This window comes from Mobula birostris, chromosome 8, assembly GCF_030028105.1.
Source record: "Mobula birostris isolate sMobBir1 chromosome 8, sMobBir1.hap1, whole genome shotgun sequence".
Classification (NCBI taxonomy): Eukaryota; Metazoa; Chordata; class Chondrichthyes; order Myliobatiformes; family Myliobatidae; genus Mobula; species Mobula birostris.
The window spans coordinates 150,273,643-150,287,148 of NC_092377.1; the positions used below are offsets into that span (position 1 = coordinate 150,273,643).

Here is a 13,506-nt window from a genome sequence, read left to right on the forward strand (position 1 = left end):
CCTGCTATCTGACTGCGCCAGTTCTCCCATGACTGCGCGAGTTTCTCCGGGTGCTTCGGCTTCCTCCCACATTCCAAAGATGTACGGATTGGGTTAGTAAGCTGCAGGCATGCTCTGCTAGCACCAGAAGCGTGGCAACATTTGCAGCCTGCCCCCAGCACAATTCTCGCTGATTAGATTTGACACAAACAATGCACGTGACTGTATGTTCCAACGTACATGTGACAAATGAAGCTAATCTTCTAAATCTTTCCTTCGGAGAGCGCTACTCAAGGAATTGCTTTTTTTTTTTTTTTTTTTTTTTAAAAGGTCTGGGCGATGCTTCCCGATTGATCAGCAGATGCACCCACCTGTATCGGAAGGCAGATCTTCACTTGTCACTATAGGAAGACCCGATGCAAAGAAATCCATGATGGTGGCGTAGACATCGGGTTTGAGGAGCTTCCACTGCACGTCGTCACCTGTCTGGAGATATACAGAATAGAATTTTACAGGACTGCTGTCTGTACCATTGGACCTGCATCAGCTCTTTGCTTGTTCTTCTCTCCAAGTTTGCTGTTTTCCCCACCTTGAATTATGTACCCGATCTCCTTTAAAGCAAAGCTACTGATGGATCAGCTTTGCTGACCCTTTCTAAGCTGTATCATAGAGTCAGGGAATCACACATACTGGAAACAGGTCCCACTACGTCTGCACCAACCATCAAGCACCCAGTTAGACATCCCATTTTATTTCTCCCACATTCAACTGCACATCTACTCACCAGGGGCAACTTACAGAGGCTATTTAACCTGCTAACATGCACATCTTTGGGATGTGAGAGGGAATCAGAGCACCTCGAGGAAACGCAAGCACAGAGAGAGCATGCAAACTCCACACAGACAGCACTGGAGGGTCTGGGTTCAACCCACTTCAATGGAGCTGTGATGCAGTAGCTCAATGAGCTGCACCACTATGCTGCCCACATCTGTCTCTTTTGCCAATCACGTTGATCTTTTATTAGCCAGTCCAATGGAAAATGTCTTATTATTTAATCTTTCAACTCACTTTGTGATTTTATCAAATATCCCCAGGTTTTTCTTTGCTTTTTCTACACTGGAAGGTGGCAGCACACTTCATTCTTACCTTGGTGATGGTGATGAAGTCAGACCCAAAGAAAACTCCCTTCACTCCATCGATTCTGAACAGCTGCCTGGCAAATAAAATGGAAGGCCTTCACTTAAGGTAGCAGAATTATTTTCTCTATTGCCTTGTGTTTTCCTGTAACCAGCTCTCTGCAAGTTCAATATTTCATCAATTCTGGCCTCTTGCCCATCCTCCCCACAAAATCCAACCAACTTTATCACATTCCAATGCATTCCCTCCCTCTCCTTCTTTATCTTTCTCCCTTCTGAAATAACCTTTAAGAGGAACAATTCCAGACCATCCCTCTCCAATGGTTTCAATGACCATTTGAGTCTCCATCCAGTTCTGTATGTGGTGATTTACTCGGTTAAAGGTGCTTTGCAAAATGCAAATTACCAACCTTTACTGGAAAAACTAAATACATTACTCCCTTCCCACCTCCTCTCACAACCATCGTCAAACCAATGCAAATCTCTTTATTAAAAAAACTGAGAGTGATCGAAATAACAGTCTCTCCCTTAAGGTGTAGATCAAGTGGATAGCCAGAGACTTTTTCCTGGGTTAGTAATGACTAATACCAGGGGGCATAATTTTAAGGTGACTGGAGGAAAGTATTGGGGAGATGTCAGAAGTAGTTTTTTTTCCTCCCACATAGAGAGTGGTGAGTGTGTGGAACGCCCTGTCAGGGGTGTTGCTGGCAAGAAAATAAATCTCAGTGTTGTATATGGTGACTCTGAACTTTGGTTGAAGCAGATACATTCAGGAGATTTAAGAGATTCAGGTCAGCACATGGATGAAATAAAACTGGAGGGCTATGAGGGAGGAATTTAGCTTAGAGTAGTTTAAAAGGTCCGTACAACATCGTGCGTCAAAGGGACTATACTGCGCTGTAGTGCTCTATGTTCAAATTCAGTGCAGGAAGGGCAACCTGGTCCATTGCACCTGTGCTGGCTGTTTTGGGGACCATTTTGCTTTCCCTTTCATCTGCTCTTTCCCCTTCTCAGAGCAATTTATTTCTCAAAAGATTATATCTTCCTTCCTTTCCCTCCCCACCTTTTCATTCTGGCATCCTCCCCCTTCCTTTCCAGTCCTGAAGAAGGGTCTCAGCCCGAAATGTCGACTGCTCACTCATTTCCATAGATGCTGCCTGACCTGCAAAATTCCTCCAGCACTTTGTGTGTGTTGCCTCAAAAGCTAATTGTCTAAACACATGGAATGTCACCATCCTATCAAGCAGCACATTCTGAATATATTGTGTAAATGAGCATCATGCTTTCACTTTTCAATACTTGGCAATTGCCCAAAGTCTGATTAATCAACTCTCCAGCCACTAAAAATATTTAGTCCACAGTAACGCCTGAGGGTTTTGAAAACCTCTACCTGATCACCTCTAAAACAGAAAATCACCAGCTTTGCCCCTCTACCTGAAATCCTACGATGAAGAATTATTGCCATGGTTATGTAGCCTCTATACCCTTCTCAAATCCACACAGACTAAACCTTCCCTCCCCCACTACATTGCTAAAACAAAGGGAATTAAGTTACAGAAAGATTAACAAATATGGTGAGGATTGTGGGACAAATTTTTGTCATTTCACCATGCTGAGATTTTCCTGACAAAAATGCAATGTCTTTTTTGGTTGACTGATTCACCAGTTGCAGGCCATGCCTTAAAGCTCATAGACCACATCCTTTTGTACAACATCAAAGGAACTGCTACCCGGATAAGAACACAGGAGGAGCTCAGGATTTCAATCAGATTTGAAAATAATATCTCATGTTTAAATATACATGAACACTAGGAAAACACACTAAATGCTGGAGGAACCCAGCAGGTCAGGCTGCATCTATGGAGAATAAACAGCCTAGAACAAGGTATTATATCACCCACCCTTAGATTACAGCACTGAATTCACAGCCCATCTCTAATCTTGGAGCAAGCAAGGTTCACGTTCATTCTTCTGACTCAAGGGTATAACTCCTTCCAGCTCGGAAAATGACTGCCTCTATTCTCTCCTGAACTATCTTCACCTCCACACATTTTCCCTTCAACTGTCTTAGACTGACGAAGGTGAAGAGCCGCACCTGGCCAATGGGGAGCAAGAGGCACTGCGGGGCGCAGAGAAATCCATGGTTCCCGTTTCCAGCACTGGACAGCCAGGGATAAACTTCAAGCTGTTTGGGTTTGGCGTGTCCTGGGTTTGAATAAACATACGCCTTGCTAAAAAAAAGACAACAAGACAATCGGTTAACACCAGCAAGACCTGCTGATTTACCCACTTTGAACATCGGTTTCCCTTCTCACTGAACACAGGGACCATAATGGTATTAAATGGCACAAAGCAGTACTGCAGAGCACACAGGAAAAAATATTTATGTTAGAATAATAGTTATACAGCTTAGAAACTGGTCTTTTGCCTCAAATTGTCCATGCCAACCAACTTGTCTGTCCCATTTTCCTGCATTTGTCCCATTCCTCTCTAAACCAGGGGTTCCCAACCGGTTTTATGCTATGGACCAATACTATTAAGCAAGAGGTCCATGGACCCCAGGCTGGGAACCTCTGCTCTAACCCTTTGCCGTCCATAACTTCTAAATGGTGCAACTGATCCTGCCTCTACAGCTTCCTTTGACAGCTCATTCCACACACCTACCAGAAGTACTTTTTACATTCCTCTGGGCCAGCCCCAAATGTTTCACTCCCAAGTAGTTGAGGCGTAGTCACTACTGTATTATACAAGATGCAGCAGACTATTGTGTACTTTGATAATTATATAATGATACGTGTTATATGATGATAGGCAAGGTGTGGATGCCTTGGAAGCAGGCAGTAATTTCCTGTTTGTTTTGAAAGCGTGCCAGTGGTATTTTTTTCAATACCCACTTAACTGTACCTACGGGGCCTGGCTTTAATGTCTCACTTGAAAGACAATGCCATGAACAGTGTAAACCTTTGTGCCAACTTTAGTTTTCCTGCTCAAATCTCTGGATGCTAACGCCAAATCCTTCTTGCCAACTAAAATCCACATCCTGGATCAGTGCTGAAGTTGTAGGTTTTCACAAATAAAACAGTAGAGGGATTTTAAGTTTAAGGGAAAACCGTAACGACTCCTTTATTGCCCACCAAATGCAGAACATAAAGCACGGTAAAAAACTTCATGTGGGAAGCGCAGAATCAAATATCGCTGTGATGATTGTACGTTCCAGTATCAATTGTTCGGCGAAAATAAAGTATAAAGTATGTCTTCACATCTGACCAGCCTCTTAAAGTGAACCCCAACTCGATGTCGGCGGTTGTGAATTGTGCATGTTTCCACGCATTACATTATCCTACAAGGTAGGCACAGCCACGTTGGCAGAAGCCTTGCGTCAAACCTTGGGAAACTAGGACCAGAATCCTTTCCTTTAGTCAATAAAGGCGTTTGGTTTGTAAAGAACAGTTACACCAGCTAGTGACTCTCATGCACCCCCTTGTGGCTGATCAATGAACAGAACTGGCAGTGGGCTGATATGTGAATGTGGCTGTAGAGTTAATAGTCTATACATCTATTCTCAGGGTTGTGTTATCGTAGTAATATTGGAAACAAACATGAGTCCATTTGACATCACGGCTACAGAAGCCATCGTCAATTAACAAAACCAATAAATAAACAGTGAATTAAGTTAATAAAAGGGAAAATGGCACCCAAACTTCTGCTCAGAGGCAAATCCTTCCCAAAAATCACTGCTACTACTAGATGTGCTTCCAGAGGTGATAATGAGGGAAATATGATAAAAGAGTTCAAGAATATAGGCACATGAATGTGTAGAGAATGGAGGGATATGGACATTGTGTAGGCTGAAGGGATTAATTTAGTTAGCCAGTTAATTACTAGTTTAATTAGTTTTGCACAACATTGTAGACCAAAGCACCTATTCCATTGCTGTACTGTTGTATGTTCCATCAGTTACATTTGTTACAATTCCTTCTCCTGGCTGTCTTGAACACATTTTATCTCATTCTTGGAAGGCTGTATAAACTGTTCAGACAATTGGCAGGCAAGGTTTTCTTAAGCTAATTTATATAATTCATTGAAGAAATCTTGCTAAAACTGCTTAGAAGTTGAATGATAAGCATCCCAGTTATATTATGGCAGTAATGAACGATATGCCAATAATAAAGAAGGATGCATATAAACACAATTAGCTGTTCTTGCAGCCAGCTAATTACAGGCTCGCAAATCTCTACTGTAATAATCTTTCCATGGACCAATGCCAGCTTGGACTGAATCTGCCACACCGCCCCAACATCGTTTCAATAAATCCTTCAAAGCCTTCATGGCACTGGAATTGCAGAACGTGAAATGCATAGAATACTGGATCTGTAGAAAACTTCCTTCAATATATGAGATTTGGTGTACAGTACACGGCCTTATACTAAGTGATCACGGCTGTTTAATTTGGAACTACATGTGAATGCACTTCGGAATAAACATTGTGAAAAAACCACCAAAAGGTGCAATGGACCAATTAATGCAAAGGAGAAAACCGTCTTTATTTCAGTGACCTTCGAAACAGTGGATAGTTTAAACTCTTCTTGGGCTTCCAGCCAGGTGCAGGTATCAATTATAATAGACGTTTCGTTAACAAACTCTGCCGTCTTCATTAGGGATGATGCCTTATCCCCGATGAAGATGGCAGAGTTTGTCATCCAAATGTCAGTTATAATTGATACCTCTACCTGGCTGGAAACCCTAGAGTTTATTCGTCATATATGCCGGGAAACACTAGATCTTTTTTCAGTGGATAGTTTGCTGGCCACAGTTTCCAGTAACACTGTTGGAGGAGATGTTTGGGAACAGGAAGCATTAAGGTAAGAATTAACAGAACAGTGAAATGCGATGAATCCACGTGTTGAGTTGTGTCTAGATGTCTCCACTTGTGTGTATGCCTGTTAATGCTTGCTCTAATCCCCAGACTCAAACCTTGTCCTGTTAAGTGTTAGCTAGTGTGCAATAGTCAACCAGTGTTAAAAGAAGCCACAGGTAAGAAACATCCATTCCTCAGTACAAATCATGATGGATAGCCCCAGCAACAGCAGGGTCTGGGGAACGCAGACACTTTGACACTGACACCACCACCCCAAGCCATGATGACGAGACAGCCACCACAAAGAGCAAGGAGATGACCGCACTCCCTTCTGGAATCACAAACCAGACAAGGATGCTGTCCTTGCGGATTGAGCTCCGCCATGAAGTAAAAGCAGATCTCGCACCTCAGCAAGTCCTTAAGAGCTGGTAAGTGCTTCATGACATTGCATCTCATTCTGAGGTGGAACCAAGAGGCCAAGGGCACCAGCCTAATACACCCCAACCATGGAAGCTATGAATGTGATGCACAGAATAATTACTCCAGTTGCATAGGAAGATAAATCTCTTGGGCAATTTCAATGCAAATGTCTAATAGACACAACTACAAGGCATGACGCAGTAAGGAGAAAGTAGAGAAGGCTAACTTCAGAGTCCTACTTTCAGGGATGGCAAGGTAATGTAGCTGTTAGTGCCATCGCTTTACAGCGCCAGTGATCCCTGATCAGGGTTCAGTTTCCGCTGTTGTCCGTAAGGAGTTTGTATGTTCCCCTGCGGCTGCAAGGATTTCCTCCTACATTCCCAAGACTTGCGGGTTAGGGCTAGGGAGGTCTGGGCATGCAGTGCTGCCACAGGAAGCATAGCAACACTTGCAGGCTAACCCCCAGCACAATCCCCAGACTGTATTTGTTGTTGATGCAAAAAACAATTGTATGTTTTGATGTACATATGACAAATTAAAGATAATCTTTTTACCATTCTTTAACCTACACCTGACAAAGAGCTTGAAGTACAGTCTTGTCATAAACAAAACCCTGCTTCAGGCGGCTTCACGGTCACACCTTCGGTCCAGACACCAACAGTTGTGAGATTACTTCATTATGTAAGCAAGAGAGAACGCAAGGATGCCCACACCACCCACACTGTGACAGGTACTGATGAAGATGGACTCAGCAAGGAGATTCAGGAGGTAAGAAACTGCATACATTTAATGGTCTTGCACTGAAAATTCCAACAGGTTTCCCAAAGAAATAGTTACAACGGCACCCGAAGAACACGTTGAGGTCCTGCCTGATGGAAGACCCAGGACCTGGTGGTGGAAAGACCATTGGTCGTCCGGTAGCTTGCTGAGAACCATAACATACAGGGAGTGGTGGGTGTGCAGAAAATGCTGCCTGGGGTGGTGTGACAGAGATAGATACATTAGGGACAGTTAAGTGACTCTTCGATAGGCAAATAGATGAAAAGAAATGGACGGGTATGTGGGAGGAAAGGGTAAGATTGATCTTAGAGAAGGTTAGAAGATTAAAAGACACACAGCAGCACGGTGGAGATGAAAGATAAAGAGGAGCAACACCTCTTCAAAGTATTCACCTGAAATAGATACACACATAACTTTGTACAAAGATGCCTACGAGGTCAACAATGTACCAACCAAGAAGCGATCAAACGGGTTGTCCTTCCATACATTTGAAATAACTTGGAAATGACATCCTGCCTGCTCTGAGAACACAGAATTTAGGTTGCACATAAAGCAGCAAAAGCACTGAGGAGAGTACGCTGCAGACCTAAAACACAAACCAAGCTATTTGGACACGACCATTGTGGTCTACAAAATCCAGTGCAGGGACTGCAGCAAATGTTACATCGGCCAAGCAGGGAGAAAGCTATCTTCAAGGATCCATGAGCATCAACGGGCGGTCAAGCAGCATGACCAACGCTCCTAGTCTACCCATGAAGATCGAGAGAGGCACAAATTCGACTGGGCATCAGTGAAAGTCACGGCGCATGCAAACACACGGCATGCAAGAGAATTCCCAGAAGCGTGGTCCGCAAACAATGCTATAAGCAGGCATGTAGACCTTGATCCCATTTATAAGCCAATGTGGGCAAAATTCCAGACCACACACAGAGTTCGCCATACAACCAAGCAACGACAAGACCCCATCCCTACGTCACAACTGAGTTTGTGTAATGATGACCAATCAACTGATTGATAAGTATATAAAAGCCAAACACTGGGAGGACACACAAGTGAACAGCGCACTGATGATGTCTCCTCCTATGGTGATGAAACATTTGCAAAGGGATTGTCAAGATCGGAGAACAATTCAGTCCAACCGTCAAATACGCGAGCGACACATTTTCAGAGTTAGTTCCAAGGTAGGTTACCTCATAGAGCTGTTAAAGATTGGTTGGTATGACATCATGGGCATCACTGAGTTGAGCCTGAAAGAAGATCATAGTTAGGGGCTTAACATCCAAGGACACACATTGTATCCAAAGGAGAGGCAGGTAGGCAGAGTGGGTGGGGTATCTCTGTTGGTAAAAGCTGAAATGAAATCCTTAGATAGAGGGGACGTAGGTTCAGAAGATGTAGAATCCTTGTGGGTAGTTAAGAAACTGCAAGGGCAAAAAGACCCTGGTAAGAGTCATATACAGGCCTTCGAGCAGTGGTCAGGATGTGGGCTACAAATTACAATGGGAGTCAGAAAACGCATGTCAAAAGGGCAATGTTATGACAGTCGTGGGGGATTTCAATATATAGGTAGATTGGGGAAATCAGGTTGGATCCAAGAGAAAGAACTTGTAGAATACCTATGAGATGGCTTTTGAGAGCAGCTTGTGGTTGAGCCCACTAAGGAAAAGGCTATTTGGGATTGGGAGTTGTGTAATGAACCAGATTTGATTAGGGAGCTTAAGGTAAAGGAACCCTTAGGAGGCAGTGACCATAATATGACAGATTTCATCCCGCAGTTTGAGAAGGAGAAGCTAATGTCAGGTGTATTATAATGGAGTAAAGATGTTTAAAGAGGCATGAGAGAGTGTGTGGGACAGAAGTGAGTGCTTCTATCTCTTATGGTCGCCTCACCTTCGACAAGAAGTTGAAATGGCTGAACAACAGGGCCTTGGGAACAATTGATATCCTTGAACAAGCTCTAAAACTTGACAGAAAGCAGATACATATTCCCGATCTCTATTCCCATGTCTGGGAAAAGCAAGGATGTACCAGGAGATTATAGAAAGGCCATCAACATCAATGTCTTCAGGAAAGGCGACAAATCCGGTTGACTTTCCCTGGAAACTCCTCCACTAAATCATTGCAGAGGTCCTCCTCGATGGCCTTGTCTAGTGGCTGAAGAGTTGCTCTCCCAATTATGCCAAGGATTCTATCCACCTGTTGATATGATGATCATCAGTAAGGAGGCTGCATCCTCTCCTGCTGCTGACTAGGCAGCATTTAATTGTTTGCTCAGGTTTCATTGCTTTACCAACAGTGAAGGCAAAATGTACTACTGGAGTGTCAGGTCTGCCGAGACTCAGGCAGATGCCAAATGCTGTGCTTCACACTGACCGAGAGAGATTAAACCCAGGTTACATCTGCGGAGGAGGTTTCATACACTCAGTATGGTTCAAACCGATCCGAAATGACAATTAACATTTCCAAATCAATGTGCTTTTAAAGCAAATGTCGATGAGACGACTTAAAGGCAGACGGAGAGCTTGACAGCAACAGAAGTGGATCTACAGTTGAAGACGCAGGAGCGGCGGGGCAGGGGAGATGGTTTATTGTGAACTGGGCACATTAATTAAGTTCTCTCAATCAGACGGGGACCCCCATGGGAAGTGGGACCATTTAGATGTTATCAACACTTAATTAAAATGTTTCAGGAGAATCACAAATTTGCATAGTCATCACCCTTGCTGGCTCTTTGAAAGAAAAGCTGTCCTTTTATTGGTAAATCTGTGACTTTCTCATTCTCGGCATCTGACTGACTACCTATCACAATTAATTCTGGATTGAGTGTTCACTTTTCCGTTGCGACTGTTACTGAACCCTTAGTGGAAACATTTCACTCCATCTCTTCTCTAGACTTTATATCAATAAATATGTATCTTTACATTCTGATCAGTTCACCAGGAGTAACATCAATGCTGTTCACTTGAAAATTCGTTGGACTGATCACTCTGCATGGAGAGAGAACAACAAAAAGCTTTTCACTGTCATTTGGTGCATTTGAAAATAATAATTCAATTCTACATTCTACGTGACACTGTGCACAATACATCAGAGATACCATTTCTTAGATGAAACATAGGGAAGTTCGTGGGGCAACCAGAGCAATAGTCATCCTTCAATTAATATCACAGGCTGAGTACTTATTGCCATTTAATGAACAGTCATTAGAGCCTCTACAAGTAGTTTAGACATCTAGCTTTCTCAAATAGACCTTTCTCTCAGTGGCCCAGCTGACCTGTTCTTTGACCAATATAAACCAATTGAACAAGGGCAACCCATTCCCTCATACTTGAGATTTCATGACAGTCCAGTAGTGTCTTTTTAAATTCGCGATCATTTTAATTAATCAAACGCATGTCCCCAGACTGTTGATTCCAGTCCTTGATTACTTGTCAATGAACAGAACTTCCAAGTTTCAATACCATCTCAAGTGTTTTAATAGCTTACAGGGAACAAAAGATGAAGGTGATGATAGCAGAAAGTTTTGACATCCCATCCTATTCCATTGCTTGGTGTAACGCAACTGTTTGACTTGTTGCCCCAAGTGTATCCTGAAAAATAAAAAAAAATAATAAATTAACACTGCAGTATACATCCTAAATTCCCACTGTCTGTAGTAGGGAAAATAAGTTAATGTGCCTGAAAGGAAACAAACATGAATATTGCATGTATTTGTACCCAATACACAAGATACATTTTAATACTGTACCAGATTTGATGTGGATACACAGTTGTGTAACAGTTTACAGCACCAACGATCAGAGTTCAAATCTTGTTTTTCATTGATTCAAAAACACTTGGAAATGTCTACAGCTGTAGTGTGGAGAACATTCCAACTGGCTGCATCACTGTCTGGTATGGGGTGGGGGGAAGTGGGGCTATTGCACAGGATTGAAGTAAGCTGTCGAGAGTTGTAAACTTACTCAGCTCCATCATGGGCACTGGTTTCCATAGTATCCAGGACATCTTCAAGGAGCAATGTCTCAAAAAGGTGGCATCCCTTCATTAAGGACCTGCACACCCAGGTCAGACCTTGTTCTCATTGCTGCCATCAGGAAAGAGATACAGGAGCCTGAAGGCACACATTCAACGCTTCAGAAACGGCTTCTTCCCTTCTGCCATCCGATTCTGAATGGACATTGAACCCATGAACACTACCTCCATATTCTTTTAATTTGTGTTTTTTGCACTTCTTATTTAACTACTATATATGTGTCAAAATGATTGTTGTGATGCACCTAGTGTGGTAGTGTAGTAGGTAGTGCTTGTCACTCTCACTTTCAGCTTCCACCGCTGGCGAGCAGTCTTGCGAGAAGGAGAGCTGAATGTGTAAGTCTCTCCCTGCCAGTAACAGCAAGCCTCACGTAGAGCCTCCTCGCTGGCGACACACGGAAACAGAATTCCTTTCAGACTCAGGCTGAATTACAGAGGACGGGGAGGAGGTCTGGCCCCTGCACACGTAGCACGCAGGCCCACCGGTGTGTGGATACGCCCCGGTGCTCGTGAACCAGATCCCCAGCTGTGGGTAAATAGCCCCACTGCCTTGTGGGCAGCCTCGGGAGAGACAAAGGCTACGGGAGTAAACCCAGACAGCACATCCGGAATGGAGCCCCTGAGGCAGCTGGACATCACTGAACATCGTTCCGGCAGCCTCTGCAGTCAAGCTGGTGCCAAACATATTGCTTCTTAAGCTTTTCTTTAGACTTTGAACTTTGAATATAAACTGTGTGGGGTCCAATTCCCTTGTACATTCCAAAGTGGTACATTTTAGGGTTAGTAAGTTACAGGCATGCTACGCTGGCAGTGGAAGCGAGCCAGCACTGGTGGGCTGACGCCAACACATTCTCGGAGCATGTTGGTTGTTAATGCACATTTTACTGTATGTTTTGATGTACTTGTGACAATTGTGACAAATAAAGGTAAGCTTTTATCTTTTCAATCTCTTGCAACCTAGCAGTGCTATTTGTTCCCTCACCACCCGGGTCATGCCCTCTTCTCATTACTACACCCGCGAGGAGGTACAGAAGCTCGAAAATGCACCCTTAATTTTTCAGAAAGAGCTTCTTCCCTCCCCCCACCGAATCTCCTTGCTATTCCTCTTTTACATTATTCACTTTTTACTGTAACCTATTGTGTTGGTGCGTAGCCAAGTGGTTAAGGCATTCGTCTAGTGATCTGAAGGTCGCTAGTTTGAGCCGTGGCTGAGGCAGCGCGTGTGTCCTTGAGCAAGGCACTTAACCACACATTGCTCTGCGACGACACGATGCCAAGCTGTGTCGGCCCTAGTGCTCTTCCCTTGGACAACATCGGTGGCATGGAGAGGAGAGACTTGCAGCATGGGCAACTGCCGGTCTTCCATACAACCTTGCCCAGGCCTGCGCCCTGGAAACCTTCCAAGGCGCAAATCCATGGTCTCATGAGACTAACAGATGCCTATACATTGTAATTAATTTACGTCTTGCACCATACTGCCATAAAACAAATTTCATGACATATGTCAACAATAATAAACCAGATTCTTAATCTGAAAGATGGGGCTTGTCAGCCATGGCTGGCAGCTCATCCAGGAGAAAGAAAACTCTGATCTCCAACCTTGGCTTTTGCGGCTATACCCACTCATGCAAAAGGCCTCAGGAGTAAACCCCCAAGAAAAAATCCGGAGCTGAAGTCCCTCAAGCAGTCCTACATTGAGTTCATTACTGACTGGCAGCTCCTGCAATATTGTTGGTGCCAAACTGTATCTGTCTCTGCCATTCCTTTGGGTTCATCAGATGTATGGGGGTGGGGGGAGAAAGCTTGCCATATGGGCAACAGCTTGCTCTCCATGTTGTATTGGCCTGGCTTGCCTACCTAGATAGCTAGCACACATCGCCCTTGGTTGACTCTGACCAACGGAGGCCTCCAATCTTTGACCCTGTGCAGAATCCTTGTGTTTATTCTCCCAGTTATGGCTTGGTTGTTCCCCTAACTTCCATGTCAGAATGTTCACATTCCAGAGGCTTGAACCACAATAATTTAAATTAACACTTGGTGCAGTCCTGCAGGAAATACTATTTGAAACATCTGCTATTTCAGGTGGATGTAAAAGATCCCCCTGGCATATTCTGAGGAATAATGATGTTACACCAACTGTCCTGGTTAATATTTTTTTTCTCCTTACTCGCTTCTCCTGCGATTACGATGCTGTAAGTGTTGTAAGCTTGGCTGCCATGTTCCCTGCATCCTAACATCCACAACCAGCACTTTGTTAGCATGTTATTGGGTGGAAAACCTTTAGTGAGGGTCTTAAGTGTA

The 13,506-nt window shown here is 43.8% G+C and overlaps 1 protein-coding gene across 4 annotated transcripts in view; it reads right to left on the reverse strand.

Annotated features, from left to right (window-relative positions):
- Positions 1-13,506, reverse strand: part of nfu1 (NFU1 iron-sulfur cluster scaffold homolog (S. cerevisiae)) — a 32,900-nt gene that overhangs the window by 12,581 nt on the left and 6,813 nt on the right. For all 4 annotated transcript variants that reach the window (XM_072267241.1, XM_072267242.1, XM_072267244.1 and 1 more), the window contains exons 2-5: positions 10,660-10,763; positions 3,211-3,346; positions 1,126-1,192; positions 351-465 (exon numbers count right to left, since the gene is read on the reverse strand). In XM_072267241.1, coding sequence (XP_072123342.1) covers positions 351-465; positions 1,126-1,192; positions 3,211-3,346; positions 10,660-10,763 — 422 coding nt within the window. The remainder of the gene's footprint in view (positions 1-350; positions 466-1,125; positions 1,193-3,210; positions 3,347-10,659; positions 10,764-13,506) is intronic.